This window comes from Gekko japonicus, unplaced genomic scaffold, assembly GCF_001447785.1.
Source record: "Gekko japonicus isolate JY-2015 unplaced genomic scaffold, Gekko_japonicus_V1.1 scaffold646, whole genome shotgun sequence".
Classification (NCBI taxonomy): domain Eukaryota; kingdom Metazoa; phylum Chordata; class Lepidosauria; order Squamata; family Gekkonidae; genus Gekko; species Gekko japonicus.
The window spans coordinates 217922-237889 of NW_015165253.1; the positions used below are offsets into that span (position 1 = coordinate 217922).

Below are 19968 nucleotides of genomic sequence, written 5' to 3' on the forward strand. Positions count from 1 at the left end.
CACAAATGCATTTATAATACACAGTTTAGCATATTTAAGCAACCACAAAACCTTTCAATCTTCACTTCAGTCAACCAGTATATACACTTGCCAGTTTGAGGATCAGAACTGAGTTACCCATAAGAACAACCACTGATAATGTGAAAGCCACTGTGCTTTTTCTAGAGGGAAGAGGTATATTGAAAATGGAAATTATGCATAAGGGGGGGGGAACCCCTGGCCAGTGAAACTTCACTTTAAACATCATTGTTTATTTCCTTCATCTGAAAACTGGCTATGTGTTCACGTACTATGGTTTTCAAGTAATCTAAGCCAAAGCTATGTCTCAGAGGATATCACAACAGCAGCCTTGGCAACAGGAAGTGACTACTCTTTATCCATGGGATAAATGGAAGACACCATATCTCCAAGAGAATGGAATGTTTTCGGCCTATTCAAATACAAGTAAACCAAAGCCTCTTCAACTTAATGGGTCAGATTCGCTCTGTGCTGTGAAGTATAAGTACTACCTATGTCCCAAAGAGGCATTTCCTAGAATTGGCCTTCCAGTTACTATGCCACCTTGAATCTGAGAAAGATATCTCAGAAATGCTGACCTACTTGATCCCATAGATCCCATTTTGGTCTGTACCACAATTGCACATTTTACTTCTCAAAGCTAACTGGGAAAACTGTTTAGCTCAGAGAAAGGGAGAAAATTTTAAAGTTTAATGGAGTCCAATACCAGCACATCAGTCACAGCATTTCACACCTCAGTATACAAAGATTTAAGTACAGCCTTATAAGCAAGTAAACCTGAGATTACTTTATAGACAACTGATAAAATGATAAGATACACCACTGAAAAAGTTGCAGCATATGACAAACTCCCCCCACCCTGTTCCAGAGTTAGTGCTTATTTCCCCAGCATTCCAGATTGCGACCTGTCTGATTTGCTCTCACCCACATTCCTTGCTAAGATTTCAGTAGAGGGGGGAAATGGTAAAAATGGATGCAAGCAAGAGCGATCCAGAATACTCTCTGTAACATATCATCCATCAGTTACTTGGCAGTAACCTGGGCACTTAAACTGCCTCAGCAAATGGGGCTTGTATATTCGAAAGTAGGGGGGGGAACCTACTCTACTGCATTATGTGCTGCCAGTACTGGCTATTCTCTATACCAACATGAAGACAGCATAATTAGAAGTTTCAGAAAATATCAAGCAAAACTACTTGAACTAAGACACTGAAATTTTTCCCGTAATGACTGGACAATGTTCTGCTGATTTGGAGATGGAACTCTCCACAGATAGTCATTCAGTTTATCTGAATCACTGCTTGTGGTCAGGTAAGAGTCTGCTGGTTTGGCAGAAGCCATGGTCATATTTTTGTCACCATGAGCTTCTGAAGGGGTAGAGTGGGCACTTATCTTTGGGTCTAAGAGCTTTGTTTGGTTGTGGGAAGCCTCCAAATCAGACCCCTCATCTTCAGATTTGATTTCAACATAATCATCATCATCATCCCCGTCTCCTTCAGTATCTTTGAAATTTGAAAAATAGTTCTGGGTGGCTATTTGTGCATTTGACAGCAAGTTTCTGTTAACTCTAAGGATTTTTTGAGAGTCTTGCAGAATCATTTCTGAGCAGCTCTCGGGCATCTGTTTAGTGTCATTACACTTTGGAAGTCCTGGAGAGACAGCGGGCACTGATTCTTGATACTGGTCACAGATAAAGTTCCTACTTGAATGCAACGGCTTCTTGTCCTTTCCATGTGGATAATTACTTGGTTCTCCAGATGTGTTAACTCCAATTGAGGATGAAGATTGCGATCGGCTGTATGTTTGTGCCTTTTCATTGCTTTCTTTTCTCCCTAAAGAGTTATAAACGTGGTTGTAGTGCAAGTTCTCTTTGTTGGGCTGACTTATAATAGCGCTCCATCTTTGTGCAGGAACAAGTAGGTGGGGGGGAGTCTGAAGGGAAGGCACTGAGCAGGCCGTAGGCAACTGTCTTGTGCTCTGTTTTGCACTCATCTCTGAATGAGAGCTTTTGGACTTCAGGGATGGTGTACCTTCTGGCCAGGCAGAGAAATCAGAGAGTTCTCCATTGCTATACGTTGAGTGCAAAAACCAATCTTCTGCTCTCAGGCACTCAGCAGCTAACTGAGATGTTGATACTGGTGAGGAATATCTTACATTTGATGCTTCTTTTGAAGTGGCTTTGTGTGTCTTGATTGAGCTTTCCCTAAATATAATCTGATCATAGAGCTGAGAATATTCAGCAATTCTGGCACCTAAAAAGGAGGAAAAAAAGGATAACTGAAAAAATGGCATTGATTACCATACAAGAACACCATATGAATGTTAAATTACACATGCTGACCATTAAGGATGCTTGCGACCCCATCAATTTTTAATCCCAAGGAATGCCCATTTATCTTTAAAGCTTATTTAAATGTGATGTTCCTGAGGCAAAAGAATTCCTCCGTGGGATTTCTCCTTAGCTACAGGCACTTTCTTAGCCTGGCAGAGCAACACCCATCCACCCTACAAACATCTGCATTGTTCGTTAATCACACAGGGCTGCCCTGTTTAAACAAGACCCTGTGCCACCGCAAAGATGTGTCAGTGAGTTCTTTTGCCTCAGCTGCACCACATTTAAGTTGGGCCTTACTGTTATGAATTCATGGAGCCATGGCTGTATTTTCTGATCTGCTAATTATACTAATTTATCAGCATCTTGTTAAGCATCCTTCAGGCTTTATACAGAAATGGGCATGACCTGTAGCTTGCAAACATATTTACAAGATAGTTTGGTAGATCAACTAAAGTGCTTGGATGTATGACAACAAGGTAAAACTACATGTTATACAATTCTTTTCCATTGTGGCTCTCTATCAGAGTGAACTATTGCAGGTAGATTTGGACGGAGGGAAATATCAGAAGGGGGAGGACAGGGCCTTTCCTTCGCAGCCATTTGTCTGCTCAAAATCACCTTCTTCCCCGAGCTGCTTTTTCCCACAAAAGATAAAAGATTCAGGAACCCTACCTTTCATTTCTCAAGCATTTGTGAGGGGGAATGTTGCCTATAGCAGAATGTCAGGCAATTGGGGCAAAATAGGATATTGGTGTATACTTTGCACAAGTAACAAGGAAAAAGAAAAGCAAAATATAACATTCCCCCAATATACTGACATATTAGTCACATTGTGAGGAATACAATTGAGCCAGTGTGGTGCAGCAGCTAGAGTGCAGGATTAGAAACTGGAAGACTCAGATTCAAATCCCCAATCTCCAATGGGGGCTTGCTGGGAGATGCTGAATCAGTCACACACCCACAGCCTAACCTCTACCTCACAGGGTTTTGAGGATAAAATAGAGGACAGGAGAACAATGTAAGCTACCTTGGGTACCCACTGGGGGAAAAGGCATGAAATGAACAAACAAACACTGTGAAGGTTTCTCCAATACAGCTACCAAAATACTACTTCTCTGAATAATGATTATGATATATGGCAATGCTGCAGGTCCTGTGCATATTCTGTGACCACAGATAATGCCCAGTTAGATAATGCCTATTTGTTTAAGTCTAAACTTAGTATAAATGCAAGGTAGTTTTCACCCATTGCTCACACCAAAGAACTGTTTATTTTAATCAGTCTCATCTGGGCTAAATCTGAGCAAACACAATCTCTTTTGATGTATCCAAGAAATTTATTTATAAGAAAGGAAAAAATAAAAAATGTTATCATACCGATGGCAGGACCACCTTGTTTCTTCTCTTCCAAAATGGCTGCCAAGTCCTTGTGCCTCAGTTTTTGTTGCCTGCTCAAAAGTTGTTCTTGCTCTGGGCTCTTTATTTTCAAAAGCTGATTTGCTTTTTTAATTTTTTGACTGTACTGTCTTGCCATCATGAAGACCCGTTTTTTTGTTTTATCTACAGCATCCACTTCATTATCAGCACACTCTGCATTTGTACTGCATAGAAAGCGATTGGCAGATTCATAGAGGCCATTTACAAAAGCTATCTCATTGGAGAAGGAAGATCGGTTGAGACTTAATAGTGAATTTGCTTTACATGACGCTGGCTCTTCAGACGGAAGGTTGGCTTCACTTAATCTGGCTACTTTGTTGGGCAGAGTTTTGGGGAAAACAGGTGTTTCTGGTAGTGAGAGAGAAGACAATGAATGTTCTACATCCTTACTCAATTCACAAGTAGTTCCGGTATGCATATTATCTATGTCATCTTTAGAGACAGGAAAAGCTGCAAGAACATGGTCACGTGTCTTTTCTTCATTCTTCTTGATGTAGTTCTCCAGGTCATTCCAGATTTCATCTACTTCCTCTGATAACTTATCTGCAGCAGATTTGTGTGAGAGAGAGTCAGAATTGGAGGAGCTGTCCAGTAAGCTCAGATAGTCATGATCTAATGGAACATAATGATATGGGCTTTCATCCTCACTGAACTGGAGACTCTCTTCAGAAACAAACTGTCGAAGATGGTCACAACATGCAAAATCTGTTTCTAGGCCCAGAAAACTTCTCTTTTTAGAACACTTAAGATGATCACATTTGAAATTCAGCAATGATTGTTCTGGGAGCATTATGGAATCATAGATGTTCTCCTCACTTATTCTTAGATCATGAGAGCTTACAGCTGGGGAGCTTCTCCTGGGCACAGCTTCATTTCTGTTAGGAGGAATGGTGGTCTTGCCCTGAGAGACTGGTCTTTTCTTGAAGGCAACGTCTTGGTCTTGGGTCTCATAGAGTGAGTCTCTTGCTGATCCTTGGGGAGTATGATCAGATTCTTCCCGCCGAACCAGACCCATTAGTTTCAGATCTTCAAAACTTATATTGTCATAGACATGATCTACTTCATCAATGGTCAGTTCTTCTGAAGATTCTGGGTAAGCCTGCAGATTGTCCATGTCAGACCTAGAATGCTTTATTTCATTCCAAGAAATATTTTGACTGAGGTCATTTTTTCTGTATCTCGGACCACATGGAGAGGTTTTCCTTTCACCAGCACTGCTGGCCCGCCTCACAATTTTGTGGGAGTTAGAGCTGGAAGTTTCACTTTGATGAGCTAGTCCTACATGCCAACTGCAAGGACGACTTGAAGGGACCCTCTCTTCACATGCAACTGAAGCTAAGTTCGATGAAGATACAGATGGTACAAACATCTGATAATCGTCTTCATCCTCTACAGCTTCTTGAGTGGTGCGTCTGGTTGGGAACAAGGCTTGCCGGATCTGATGGTCTGTCCAGATGTTTCTCACAGTCTGTCCAGATGTTCTCCCCAAGATATTCATCATAAATGAGCTGTTTTGTGGTATGAACTGTCTAGATGTGTGACTGCTTCCACTGCTGGAAAATGGAAGGCTGGTGTTCACTTGGGAAGAGTCTTCAACTGCAGAATCTTTGGAGTTCTACAAAGGTTTGAAATAAGAGTGTATTGTTTATTTAAACTGTTTATAGGCTCCTCTTACTGCTAAAATTGCTTAAGATAGGACACAGCAGTAAACAAAACAACCTGCCAGATAATTTCCTATTAAAAGCAGCTGTAAGTAAAAATTAGTTATTTAACTAAATTTATTTATTTATTTTAGTTATACTCTTAGTCACTTCTCCAGAAAAGTGCGTGAGGCGGCTAAAACTAGCATTTTACATTTTTTTAAAAGCAACAGAATGTCCATAATTTTTAAATTATTTGTTTTATTTACTTCATTTCCACCTTACTTTTCTCCCCAATGGGGACCCAAAGTGGTTGACATCATTTTCCCATTCTCCATTTTATCCTCACAACAACCTTGTGAGGTAGGTTAGGGTGACAGTGTTGTCTGGCCCAAGGTCACCTACAGTTCACTTAAGTACCTGAATTTCACATTTGCCGAGATTAACGCTTCTTCTTTTTTCAACATTTTCAGCAACTTGACTATTTAGCCTTTTGCGGCCTCCTTTTGATTTCTGTTGTGAATTTTGTTGTGTGCTCTGCATTAAAAGAGAAAAGGTTATGCTATGATGTGTAGTCCTTTAAACTGAAAAGCCATCAGCCAAAATGAAGGCTGATCAGTGCTGATTTCTGCTGCCCTGTCAGGGGTCAGAAAAGTCAGTGTGATATGCAACATTAACGACTGAATATTTGTTTATTGAGGAGATGGTGGGCTCTAAGAAGAATGTTTAAGAAGACGATGCTCTGAAATTCAGTAGCTGTGAAGCCATCCCTGTCTTTAACTTTTTTTCTATTATCAAAATGCATACATTACAAACATGAAAAAGTGATAAGTATTAGTACAATGAGTTAAACACCGCAGAATAAATTCCAAATGAATAAACAAAGCTGCTGAATTATTGGGAAAATAAAGAGAAAACATTGATGAATGACTTGAAGTGCAATCCTGCATAGAAATACTCCAATTTAAGTCTGGCATCAATGGACTTAGACAGGAGTAATTTAGTATAAGAGGAGCTCCAGTGGCGCAATCGGTTAGTGCACGGTACTTACACAGGAGCAATTTAGTATAGAATGCACTGCCAGGCTTGTTACTATAAATTTTAAATATCCCACAAATATTAATAAGAAACAACAATCATACAAATAGAAAAACCTCATACAATAATACTTAGAAATTAAAGATTAAAACATCATGTAACATCAGATTAATAGATTTATGAGGTTCTCAGAATATATTACATGTTCTCTACATTTACAGCATCTTAAAACATCTGTTAAGGAATTTAATGCATGGGAAGCCTCCCCCCCCCCCAACATTTGCCTTTCCCCCCCTAGCTCCATGAGACTGGTCAGGTTTGCCGTCAATACATAGTCCCCCAGTTTATCTAACCATTTTTCAGTTGATGGTGATCCCTACATGCAGAAAGCTTCTACCACATACATTTGATGTTGTGCTTGTAAAGAAGATGACAAAGAGATTGGATTTATACCCTGCCCTTCACTACCCAAAGGAGTCTCAGAGCGGCTGACAATCTCCTTTCTCTTCCCCTCCCAACAACAGACACCCTGTGAGGTAGGTGGAGCTGAGAGAGCTCTCTCGAGAACTGCCCTTGAGAGCTCTGAAAGAACCTATGATTGACCCAAGGTCACACTTGCAGATGCATGTGGAGGAGTGGGGAATCAAACCCGGTTAGCCAAGATTAGAATCCACACTCCTAACCACTACACCAAACTGGCTCTCACAGTGCTAACACAGGTGCTAACACAGGGGAGGAGACCAGGATTGAGATCCTGACTAAGTGCCATAGTCCACTAAATGACCTTCAGCCAATCACTTTCACTCAGTCTAACCCACCTGAAAATGCTCTTAAGAGAATCAGTTGGAGGGAGAGCCATGTATACCGCCCCAAGCTCCTTGGAAGAATGGCAGGATAGAAACATAGTAGGTAGGAAGACAGAAAGACTAGTCCCTAGGCTCCTTACCTAACCTGAAACTAGTAATGGAAGAAAGAGCCATCTGCAAGGTACTTCCTGTTCCCAGCAGTGGCAGTGGTGACAGGTTCAAGGAAATCAGACTGGACAGGCTGTACCAGTGGTAGAAACCTTCTACTACCTTGTAAAAACCCTTTTACGTGCCTTCAATGTCCAAAGTTGGATATTAAAATTCAGTCTTATAAATGTCCTTACCTAACCTGAAACTAGTAATGGAAGAAAGAGCCATCTGCAAGGTACTTCCTGTTCCCAGCAGTGGCAGTGGTGACAGGTTCAAGGAAATGAGACTGGACCAGTGGTAGAAACCTTCTGCTACCTTGTAAAAACCCTGTTACGTGCCTTCAATGTCCAAACTTGGATATTAAAATTCAGTCTTATAAATGTCTGTTATCACTCATGACAACTGCAGGCTCTTTTGGCTAAAACAAAAATACTATTCATGCATCTTTTAGGTAGGTATATTTGATACAGCCCACTGTATATATCATTGAATGTCTTTTTCACGTGCATAAAACAAAGTAGGCTACCTGTTCAGTTTCTTCCTCATCATCAGCATCTGTCTGATCTGTAACACCTATAAGAATATTATCTTCTCGGTTACTACTGTAGACAGCTTCACCAGCATCGAGTCCTTTGTGAGTCAATGAAAGCCTTTTCCTGGGACTGAGAAGAGCTTCAGCCTGAGACAGCAGGGCTCCTTCAATACTGATCCGCTTGGAGAAAAGTGTATGTTGTTATATTGAGCATGCCATTCTTATGCTATGTTAATACAGATAGCCAGGTCCCAACCCTGCCAGGATCCACAGGTTTTCAGGCAATCTCCTATTGGTGATTCAGATGATATGGGTTGATGGCAGGGGATACCACACTTTGACCGATTCTGCAAATTCAGTTTTTGTGCCCTCGGTCTCCTGTTTCCCCCGCTTGTACTGCTCAATTTCCACTATTTGCTGTGTGGCTGCATTTTGACCTGCATCTCTCCCAATTTCCCCCGTGTCTTCTTGATCCTAAAAAATAAGGATCAGAAGATGCAGGGGAAATCAGGGGGAGAAGTGGGTCAAAATGCAGCCACACAGCAAATAGTGGAAATTGAGCAGTACAAGCAGGGGAAATGGGAGACCGGGGGCGCAACAACTGATTTTGCAGAATCAGTCTTTAACACTTCTGCATAACACTTTAACACTTCTGCATATGTTCCTTTTTCTTTCTAGCGCAATCCACAGAAAGTTTATAACTCTGAGCAGAAGGTTTATGCTCCCCCTCCAAGCTATTATTCCATTCCTCTTCTTTCTCTGCATGAATGTGTGCCATTGCATCTTTGGGTCTGGCCCTCAGGACAGCTTGTCAATTTTGTCTAATATTTTTTTTAGCAGAAATTTAACCTGGCTATGTCATAGGCCTGCAGACCAGCTTAAAAGTTCTCTCCCCTCCTTTATTCCTGCTAGCTCAGTCAAATTGGTGAAAACTGTATACATAGTTGCCAAAATTCAGTATATAGCTTAGAAAACCAAGTCTGTAACACGTGAAACTGCCTTATACTGAATCAGGCGCCATCAAAGTCAGCACTGTCCATCAAAGTCAGTACTGTCTACTCAGACTGGCAGCAGCTCTCCAAGGTCTCAGGCAGAGGTCTTTCGCATCACCTACTGCCAGACCTTTTAACTAGAGATGCCAGAGATTGAACCTGGGAACTTCTGCATGCCAAGCAGATGCTCTACCACTGAGCCACAGCCCCTCCCAGAGCAGCACAAGTCATTTGTATCATAACAGTGAGAGGCACAAGTCAAATGAAGTGCAAAGCAATACTCTTCAAGCACCCTGTGGGCTTGGGACGAGCACATGAGTGTGCAGTAGTAGTACTTCTTACAGAATGATCCTTTTGACTATACTTCTACCTTGTCTGCTCAGAAGCAGATCCACCATGATGTACAACAGGTAGCTAGGACAGGGTGCCATTATGGGTGGCAGAGCAGGACACAGACAGATCTGACCCTTGGAGCATAATTTATCACGTTCTTGCTCAATTCCCTTCATTTCAGTATGGCTTCCTTAGGTTACTGGTGGATTATGCCCCAGACTAAATAGTGTTTATATGTGAAGGAGCTATTTGCATTTTGTGCCACAGGCAGAAGTTGGCCCTGTGCCCATTTGCAATTAAAAAAAGGGTTTAAATTGTACCCCAGCAAAGTAAGAAGGCAGAGAGAAATGTAAGTCTGAGAGGGTAGGTGCTGTTGAAGTTATTAAGGGAAAAGCAAAGTATTTACAAAACTCTGAAACTAAAATAATTCATTATCATAGATCTGAAAAACAAACAGTGCAGTTCCAATTCATGGGGGGGGGGGAATGTATATAACTTACCATTTGTCTGTCTCGACCCATTTCTGAAATTAAAAAGAAAAACATATACTCCTAAGTATCAGTTTGTGTAAAGAAGAAGAAGAAGAGTTGGTTTTATACCCCACTCTTCACTACCCAAAGGAATCTCAGAGGGGCTTGCAATTGCCTTCCCTTCCTCTTCCCACGACAGACACCCTGTGAGGTAGGTGGCGCTGAGAGAACTGCGACTGACCGAAGGTCACCCAGCTGGTTTCATGTAGAGGAGTGGGGAATCAAACCCAGTTCTCCAGTTCTCCATATTGGAGTCCACTGCTCTTAACCAAACTGGCTCTCAGATCAAATGAATGAAAACAAGTGAATGGAAATCCAGCAGTTTCACACTGAGACTTCCTTTGAAGTACTGTTGTTGCTGTTTTTGAAGAAGGGCAACTGTGAGTTCACCGGGAGACTGAAATGTCCTCTTTTTTTTCACCTTACCATTTTTTATGCCAGATTGATTATGGTGTTGCTAAAACAGACTGACCTAGCTACTGCTCTAGAATGTATAGACTGTAGTTATTAAACAATATTTAGATGGAATTACTCTTACATGTGCTATTTATTGTTGGATATTTATCATTTTTAAAGTTCCATATTTTGACACCATTACTTACCATCTGGCTTTATGATTTTATGAGTTCTGGATGAAGGTTCTAAAACAGGAGGAAAAGAAAAACAACGGCTCAGGTATATTACTGTTTTCCAGAAACAAATCACTCACAAAGCAGGCTGTTGGTATGACCCAGGAAAGGTGGAGAAGGAAGACTTAAGACTTAGGGCAAAAGGAAGACTCTTAATGCCCAATGTTAACTGGCTTCACAGTTTAGCTGCCCCACCAAGCCTGAGAACACATGAAAACAAGGCAAACAAAAAGTATGAATGAAAAGGTCTAAGGATCTCCCTTCCTTATCCCAATGCCCTCCAAACTAACGCCAGTTCTATATCATGGTGGAAAGAGCCCTGTCCATCTCCCCACCCTGCAGGCCTTCAGGTACATGTTAATTTGCTGTTAAATCCCTGTCTATAAGTTTAGAACCTCATTTTCCATTCCAATGTATTTGAAAAAGTGTGCCTTGCACACGAAAGCTCATACCTTTAATAAACCTTTGTTGGTCTTAAAGGTTCCACTGGACTCTAAATTTGTTCTGCTGCTTCAGACCAACATGGCTGACCACCTGGATCTAGCTACCACCGCTGTTACCCCAAATCCAGAGGGCTGCTGGTAGCAACTGAGTGGCTGCCCTTCTGATGACAGTGAGGCAGATGGTCTTCCTAAGACAGACTAAGAGATCTAAAATGACCTTCCTAGATCAAGATGTAAAGCCATGTTAGTTTGTCTGTAGCAGCAGAAAAGAGTAAGTGTCCAGTACCACCTTAAAGACTAACAAAATTTGTGGTAAGGTGCAATGTATTGAGCTTGAGATCCATAACAAAAGCAGGCTAGGATCCTAGGAGCACACCAGTAGGAACATTTGGATCCTAACATAGCCCAATAGGGTTACCTGGAAAGGTAACCTTGTGTAAATAGCCTATCAAGGGGAGTGGGGTGTGTTTTGGGTGTGACTTTCTTTGGACATAGAACCTGACTTTGGCCAGGGGTCTTTGTCTTTGTTCTCACTGCTGAATCACTTACTAAACTATGAGCTGATCACTCAACGCGTCTGAACCCAGTACATTTCATAAGGTATGAGCGTTTGTGAATCACTGCTCACTTCTTTAGATACAGATTCCAATATATAGGACAGATGGACTCACATTCTAGCTGTGTCTTACGGCCATCCTAGACAGGCTTAATGGATGCTGCTAGGACTGCTCTCTGGTTCTGCCCCCCCCCTTCTTGTAATGTCTGTACATGGGTGTGGAGACCTGTGTCACTGCTGAATTATGCCAGTGATTTGCATGGTCAGTTCAGTGCTTGGCAGTGTCAATAGTGGATTAATGTCAATCTACTGTATGTGGAGATTTTCAATTGTGGCACTCCTATTTACATTTTATAATCATGATACTGTATTGCTGCAATGGGAGCCCCTCATATTATGGCTAGTTATCATAAGCTTGGGATTTGCCAGAGATGCTTCCAACAAAGGAGGAAGTTGGGAAAGAGGCTGCTACAATGCTAGCTGCAGCTGTGTTTTCTCTCCTCTGTCTGGGTTTAGCCAAAGGCACAAGCCCTTGGGCACAAGTTGAAGAGTGAGACCTAAAGTGTCTGCAGTGTCACAGGCCTACAATAAGCAGCGTAGTGATTAGGTCCCACCCAGGATTTGTTCACTGATTTACATTATATTGTTGAAATTAGATGGTTTGGAAATTTCTGTAATCTACTCTGGATCCCCTCAGGGAGAAAATCAGCATAAAAAGGTCCAAACAGACACACACCAGTCACATTGTGCAACACTAGTGTTCAACATGTACTGGTGGATGGGGAGGCAGACATACTGTGGACTTATTCACAAAACTGGGCTTTACATGGAACTCAAGGGCAAGGTGTCAGCAGAAGTGACTTGACATTCCAGGCAGAGTTACAGTCTTTTAAAGTCTGAAGTTAATTGACTTAGAAGGGCACTCTGTTAAGTTTGGTAGTAATATTGAGGATAGTAGCCTTGTCTATTTCCTAACCTTGACTTATCCAGATGGTAGTATCCAGGGGTCATTTCGAGGCAGAACGCAGCGGAACGGCGCTCCATGAGTTGAGCTGACTGCCTCCAGTGTTCCCTTTAAGCTGCGCCAGCCCCCAGTGCACAGATCTGCAGCTCAGTGCAGGGCCAGGAAACTCACTGTCGCCCAGGGGCTACCTCAGGTGCGGGGGAGAGGCAAAAAAGCCAAGCCTTCCCCCACTCCGCACCAAAAAAGGTCTTCTTCCCCAGGGAGGAGGCGCTGCTAGCCATTTAAAGAGGACAGAGGGGGCCGCCAGTCAGCTGTTCACTTTAAATGGCCAGCTGTGGTTTCAGGGCTCCCTTCCACTTCCCCCCACTTGGAGGGGGGGGAGTGAAAGGGAGCCCTGAAATGGCTGCTGGCAGGGCAGGAACATCTTCGAGGCTTCCCTTTCACTCCCCACCTTAGAAGCGGGGGAAGCGAAATGGAGCCCTGAAATGGCGGTGGTGGTGGGTCCCCAGGCGGGCTCTGCTCCTCCTGCGGCTGGGGTGTGTGGCATCAGGGGTGGGCGGGCGCCTCTGTGGTGGGGGCGGAATTTGTAGCCAGGATGGTCGTGGAGGCGGCTGGTGTGGAGGAGCTTGGCCTCGTCGACAAAGGGCTGTTTCTCAGCATCCGAGAGGCGCTTCCAGGTGGCGCCAAGGTGCTTGGAGATCTCAGCATTGTGCATCTGCGGGTGTTCCTGCTGCGTCATCCGCCGCTATGCCCCCCGCAGGAAGGCATTCATCAACCACTTCACCCGCCCCTCAGCTACCGCCAGCGCCCTGAACATCCTCCACGCCCCGTCTCGGCTCCTTTTCTATTTCTTTCTTCCCCTTCCATTTTTTCCATTTCCCCTTTCTTTGTTTTCCTTTCTTTCTCCCTTTTCCCCTCTCTTTCTTTCAATTACTTCCCACTTCTTTTTCCTTTCTTTCTCTCCATTTCTTTCCCTTTTCCCTTTTTTCTTTCCTTTTCTTTCCATTCCCCTTTCTTTCCATTTCTTTCATTTCCTTCTTTCCCCTTTCCCTTTTCTTTCCATTTCCTTTATTTCTTTTCCTTCTTTCACTTTTTCCCTTGCCCTCCCTTTCTTTCCATTGATTTCCTTTTCTTTCCTTCATTCACCTCTCTCGCTCTCTCTCTCCCTTTTCCCCTTTCTTTCCATTTCTTTTCTTTCCTTCATTCCCTTTTCTCCCTTTCTTTCCCTTTTCTCCTTCCTTCCTTCCTTCCTTCCTTCCTTCCTTCCTTCCTTCCTTCCTTCCTTCCTTCCTTCCTTCTCCCATTTTTCCATTTCTTCATATGTTTGTATGTTTTTGAACTTAATTTAAAAAAATTAGGCATGCTCACAAGTTTTATGCTTGTAGATTTTTTGGCTCACGAGGTAGGATTCATCAGCTGCGTGTGGAAGAGGGGCGGAGTCGTCCTGGTGCAATGTTGAGCGTGGCAGAAGGAAGAGGGGCTGTGTTGCACAGGGTTGCCACCTCCCAGTTAGAAAATTACTGGCGGTTTGGGAGCGGTTTGTGGAGAGGGAGCTCAGTAACGATCTGATGCCCTAGAATATGATCTCCAAAGCTGACCTTTTCTTCAGTGGAAACCAATCAGTTGTAATTGTAGTGGATTCCCATGTTCTGCCTGGAGATTGGCAACCAACCTTAGGTTTGTGCATGCTGCCCACAGAGGAAGGAAGCTGCAGCTGCCATCCTCTGGTGTTGTGTGGGTTTATTCCTTGGGGGGGGGGGCTGCTTGCACTGCTTCTCCAGAGACCAACTCAGGGGCTTGCAAAGGGAAACATCCAAATGGGAACTAGTAGACTGTGACACTAGATTGTCATAATGTTATTGCACTATAATGGAATTGTAATTACCTGTGGGTGGGGTTAAGCCCTTTGGTGGTGCAGTAAGGAAAATGGAAGTCACTAGAGGCTGATGAAGGGAAAATGGCACTGATGTGGGCAAGGCCTTTGAAAATGTACACCTTCCCATTCAGATGGCTTGCTAGCATGTTTGGATTGGTGTTATTTCCAGATCAAGTTTGAGAGAGAACATACTGAGAACAGAGAATGCCTGGAAAAAGGATAGTTTTGGGTGGGTGGCCATGTTGGTCCAAAGCAGTAGAACAAAGTTTGAATCCCATGACACCTTTAAGAACAACGAAGTTTTATTCTGGGTATAATCTTTTGTGCATGTACACTTCTTCAGCTACAATGAAATGGAAATTACCAGTCCATACATTTTTATCTCACTACATATGCTAACTTCAGCCCTTACATCTATATTCTCACCAATGCCCCCAGAAGGGCCATACATCCTCTTTATTGTACTTTATTTCTTATTTGGAATAATTGATTAGAATAGTAGATTGTAATGTAACATGATAATAGTAGAATGTACTGTAATTTGGAATGGTAGATTGGAATGTATTTCTCTGGTCTGGAGACAGGGGAGACAGCTCTACACGGCCAATCACCCAACTTCAAAGAAGAAGATGCTGTAAGGTTGCCTCCATGCTTGAGAGGAGATGGATGGAGCGTAATGACAGGGTCTCAGTTAATTGGTCTCAGCATTCCACAAGTAAAGATACATCTGCCCAGGGGTTATTTCGAGGCGGAATGAGCCAGAACGGAACATTATAATAAATGTTTGTTACACTGAAACCAATTAACATCTTGACTATTTTCTTTGTTGTGCTTTTGAAGCAGTTTTTCTCCAGGTAGACTCGCCAGCTCTGAGCTGGGAAATACCTGGAGATTTTTGGGGTGGAGCCTGAATGGTGAGTGTTGCCTTCTGACACACTTCTGGTGAAGTCAGGGGGTGTGGCATATGCAAATAAGTTATGCTAATGAGTTATGCTAATGAGCTCCTGCACCTCTTTTTCTACGAAATGACCCCTGGTAGTATCTAAACTCAGATGTAAAGCTCTTTAATCTCATTTCTTGACAATCACCATAAATGATTAAGCAGTTTAATTTTGGAGGGGATTTTTTTTTTTTAAGTGACAGCAAGCTTTGTTATTACCTGATTTCCTTCTCACCCTTTGTGGGGCAATTCCTTCTTTAGAATTACTCAATACTTTTGTCTCTCCTTCTGGGCTATAATGGAATCCTGGGTGATCTATAAGGAAATGGGAGAAACAGTAGTAAATAGTAATAATTAGTTATTAATGGATACATCAGGTAGACGACTTTGTTAAGAAATTCTCCCTACTGTAAAAACAATGTAAATGCTTTAGATTGTTTTTGAAAACTGCCCTAAATTGCATTCTCTTGTTGTTTGTAGATTGCCTTTGTGGGGGGGAAATGCCAAACTTTATTTTACAATGAAGTCTTATCCTCAAGTTACACTGGCTGGATTGCTACTATCAAAATTAAATGTTTTTAAAGCATATGTTTTCTAACTGAAGTTCCACCTTGGCATTGGTTGGGTAAGCTCATCATTCGTATTCAGTACAGCAGGATGCTATAATTGCACAGCACAGCATGTCTGTGGTGTTGCAGCCAAACAGCAGTGGCAGTACAACTTTTAAAGAGGGACAAAACAAAAAATGAGAGGAGGGAACCTCAGGAAAGTCTGAAGAAGTGAAGAAAGGCAGCCAAAATACTGAGCCGAGTTCTAATCCAGCCCTAGTAATAACAACTTGTTTTACAGGTTCATATACTGCAATGACCATTAGGCCTAGGACAGCATTGGTAATAAAACACCATTCACACACTTAAACACCCTTTTCTGTATTGTCAAAAAACCATTCTAGATAAGTAGAGTCCTGCTGGCTCAGACCAGGGGGCCATCTAGTCCAGCATGGAACTTTTTTATACGATTGTGCACAAACATGTCTACGAAATGGGAGTATAGTTTCCCTTCTTGAGATGTAAAATTTCAGATTTGGAAACTGGGGGACAAAAACCCTTTTATTTGAATTAATTCCTATGTGTATTATCATCATACACCTGGTAGCTTATTAATTGTGGACAAAATTAATCCCTTTTAACAGTATACATAGAAATTATCATTACTGAAGGTTGTAGATTATTTTACATTGAAATGTTCATGTTATAGACTTGGAATGAGTAAAACCTTGTCTAAAAATATTTCATTCATTCCAAAAGAGAAAATATTTCATAGGAGTTTTATCAGTACTCCCAGTTTCCCCTGCTGAAATTGAAAAAAAAAGTTCTCAGAAGAAAACTGAACTGAAGAAACACTAAAAGGGAGCTGCAGCAAATCCCTGTCCATGAAGTACTTGTATAATATACATCTGCAAACACTTTTGGCATTTGACAAGTCATCTTCACTCTATGTGTATGCACTACAATAAGCAGCAACAACATAAGCAGGCTTCAGAAAGACAGGGCCGAACTAGATGAGACGTACTTTTTACCTCTGTAATTCTTACAACAGCCCAGTAAGGTAGGCCTGTGTTATCGTACACACACACTGCAGGTGGGGACTGAGGTTAAATGACAGTGGCTTGTCCAAGGCCATCAACTGAAGCCCACCAGGCTTCAGTGACAACACATCATAACTGCATCAATATCACGTAACAGGAGGAAAACTTGGTGATAGCTAATATCTGTGTTCCCTGTTTGTTACTACATATTTCCCCTTCACACTGTTTCTTCCTCCCTCACAGCTTCTTACTTAACTGTTGAAAGAAACACACTTACAGGTAGCATCCATCTCGAGAATTGCTTGCTTGGCCTATAAAACAAAAATTGTGCATTAACTGTGACGTTTCTATGAAAACTGCATACACCATCTCTATTAATATCTGATTTGGGGTAGGATCACATGTTACTATTACATTTAGAGCCATCTCACCTGTACCATAAGATGAATTAATTTTTTTTAACAGAATTACAATGGAGGATGCAAACATTTGTGGATACTGCACCACTGAAATCATTCACCCCCTAGATTTTCTTGTTAACACTTGGGAAAGATTGGGTATGCCTCCATTAACCTATTTGACTTAAAACATGAGCCAATTTGCCCTATTACTTCATAGCACCATCTCTCAACTTTCCCAACCCCACACTGCTATTATGCCAAAAAAAAATCCATTAATCCTATATCCAATTCCCAGGGAACAACTTGTGCGCACCCCTCAATTTCAGCTGACTCTAATTAGAAACTTCAAGTTCTCCCTCTCACATTAAAATTTCCTCTTCAACCACAAATTGAAAAATGACACTAATTCTTAATAATGTTATAGAGATAATGAAAACTAAAGAAGAAAAAAGTGATCAGAGCAGCTATCACTGCTCTGCCCAGATGTTGCAAGGAAAATGAAAAATAGTGCTATTTCTTAATGACATTATAGTGCTTATTAAGTTTTTGCAGGAAGAAAGGAAGGAAGAAAGCTGTTGCTGCACTGCTTGAAGGCTGAAGGCAAAGTGAAAGAGGATTTACCAGAACAGGTAGTTACTTAATGGTACACATCCTCACTGAAGCCATAGCAGGCCCCCAAACACCTCCAAAGATGAATCGCATCAAATGTGCTGTTTCAAGAATATGATGGAACTGCTGTGCAAGGTATAGGTACAGAATAGGATTTCCAGGTCCAACTCAAGAAATATCTGGGGACTTTGGGGTGGAGTCAGGAGCAAGGATGTGACATCATGCTTGAACTCCAAAGGGAGTTCTGGCCCTCACGTTCCTTTTAAATGCATTCCTTCTATTGGAAATAGTGGAGGATGGGGGCACCTTCTTTTGGGGCTCATAGAATTGGACCCCCTGGTCCAATCATTTTGAAACTTGGGGGGGGGGGGTTTGAGGAGGGGCACCAGATGTATGCTGAAAATGTGGTGCCTCTACCTCAAAAAACACACACACACCCCAGAGCCCCAGATACCCATTGATTGATTCTCCATTATACCCTATGGGGACTGGTCTCCATAAGGTATAATGGAGCGCCCAGTGGACATACCTTTCTGATAACACTGAAGTGGGGGGAGGGCCTCCAAACCAGGGGCTTCCCTGCCCCCAAGTGGGGATTGGCAACCCTACCACAGAATTGTGTTTCTATTTCACTGTTGCGTCATCTGACAGCCACCAGGGGCCAGCGAACTCCCCAGAGCTTGACTCTGGGAGAACAATGGAGACTAGGCTCCTAGTTCCTCCACTGGGGAACCAATGGGCACCGTGGCGGGAGATTCAAACCCACCAACGGGACCCAGGGGTGTGTCCCCCGGGATGTATATAGTTGGCCTGCCGGCCGTTTGAATTAGTTCGTGTTGCGTACCAATAAAGTGTGCTGTACACTATGCCAGTCTTTGTCCTTCATACATGCGGCTAACCCACTACACAATATTCACAATATTTATTTATTTACTATTTGTATTTATAGCCCGCCCATCCCGCGAGTAGGCTCAGGGCGGGTAAGATCATAAAACAGTACAATAAATACAATGAAAAATTTAAACAATTTAAAACAATAATAAACATTAAAACACAATCACAATTCAGACGAGTCAACTGGTTGTGGGAGGTTCCCTAGCATACTATTTGGGTTGGTAGGTGGGTGACAACAACCTCAGGGAGGCCATATAGGGACATCTGCTGCCTCAGCCAAAAGCCTGGCAGAACAACTCCGTCTTCCCGGCCCTGCAGAATTGAAGAAGATTCCGCAGGGCCCTAATCTCAACTGGGAGCATGTTCTACCAGAGAGGGTCCAGGGCAGAGAAAGCCCTGGCCAAGGCAAGATGGACATCCTTCAGGCCAGGGACAACCAGGAGATGTTGGTCCATAGGGCGTAACACTCTTTGGGGCATATATGGGAAGAGGCGGTCCCACAGATATGTGGGTCCCTGGCTGTGTAAGGTTTTAAAGGTTATTACCAACACCTTGAAGCGAATCCAGAAGTCAACTGGCAACCAATGCAGTTGGCAGAGCATCTGCCGAATGTGAGCCCACACAGGCGTCGACGTCAGCAGGTGTGCCGCCACATTTTGCACCAGCTGTAATTTCTGGGTCAGCCTCAAGAGTAAGCCTATGTAGAGCGAGTTACAGCAATCAAGCCTGAAAGTGACCATTGCATGGATCACTGCAGCTAAGTCCTGGGGGGAGAGATATGGTCTCAGCAGCCTTATCTGCTTAAGATGGAAAAATGCAGATCTGGCAACTGCAGTCACCTGGGCCTCCATAGAGAGAGAGGCATCCAGTGTTGCTCCCAGTCTCCTCACTTTCTGGGTCGGCACCAAAAACGGGGGGGGGCAGAACTGCAAATGATTACTGGTGTCATCTGGAACCAGCATTATAACCAAATGTATGCCTGATGGCCACTTTGTCACAATTGACTGGTTTGGAACCACTCCATGATAATGTACAATCAATGAAGTCTGCTTGCCTAGAGAAACAGCTAAGACATTTCCCCACTAGGTGTCGCACTTCCACAGCTTTAGCTATGAAAGAGACCAAGTAGAAAAGTACTGCTTGCTACACATCAGTGTGGTGCTTCAGCAGCTTCACCAACAGTTCCTTTACCCCCTATAACCACAAACTTTCCCTTTCTTAAAAATTATACTCCAATGCGTAGTTTATTATTATTTT

At 42.7% G+C, this 19968-nt stretch overlaps 1 protein-coding gene across 1 annotated transcript in view; it reads right to left on the minus strand.

Moving 5' to 3' along the window:
* Positions 1 to 931: 931 nt before the first annotated feature.
* Positions 932 to 19968, minus strand: part of PLEKHG1 (pleckstrin homology and RhoGEF domain containing G1) — a 132975-nt gene continuing 113938 nt past the window's right edge. The window contains exons 11-18 of the mRNA XM_015410146.1: positions 17085 to 17118; positions 15439 to 15534; positions 10414 to 10452; positions 9782 to 9804; positions 7951 to 8136; positions 5851 to 5967; positions 3731 to 5405; positions 932 to 2270 (exon numbers count right to left, since the gene is read on the minus strand). Coding sequence (XP_015265632.1) covers positions 1201 to 2270; positions 3731 to 5405; positions 5851 to 5967; positions 7951 to 8136; positions 9782 to 9804; positions 10414 to 10452; positions 15439 to 15534; positions 17085 to 17118 — 3240 coding nt within the window. The 3' untranslated portion in view covers positions 932 to 1200. The remainder of the gene's footprint in view (positions 2271 to 3730; positions 5406 to 5850; positions 5968 to 7950; positions 8137 to 9781; positions 9805 to 10413; positions 10453 to 15438; positions 15535 to 17084; positions 17119 to 19968) is intronic.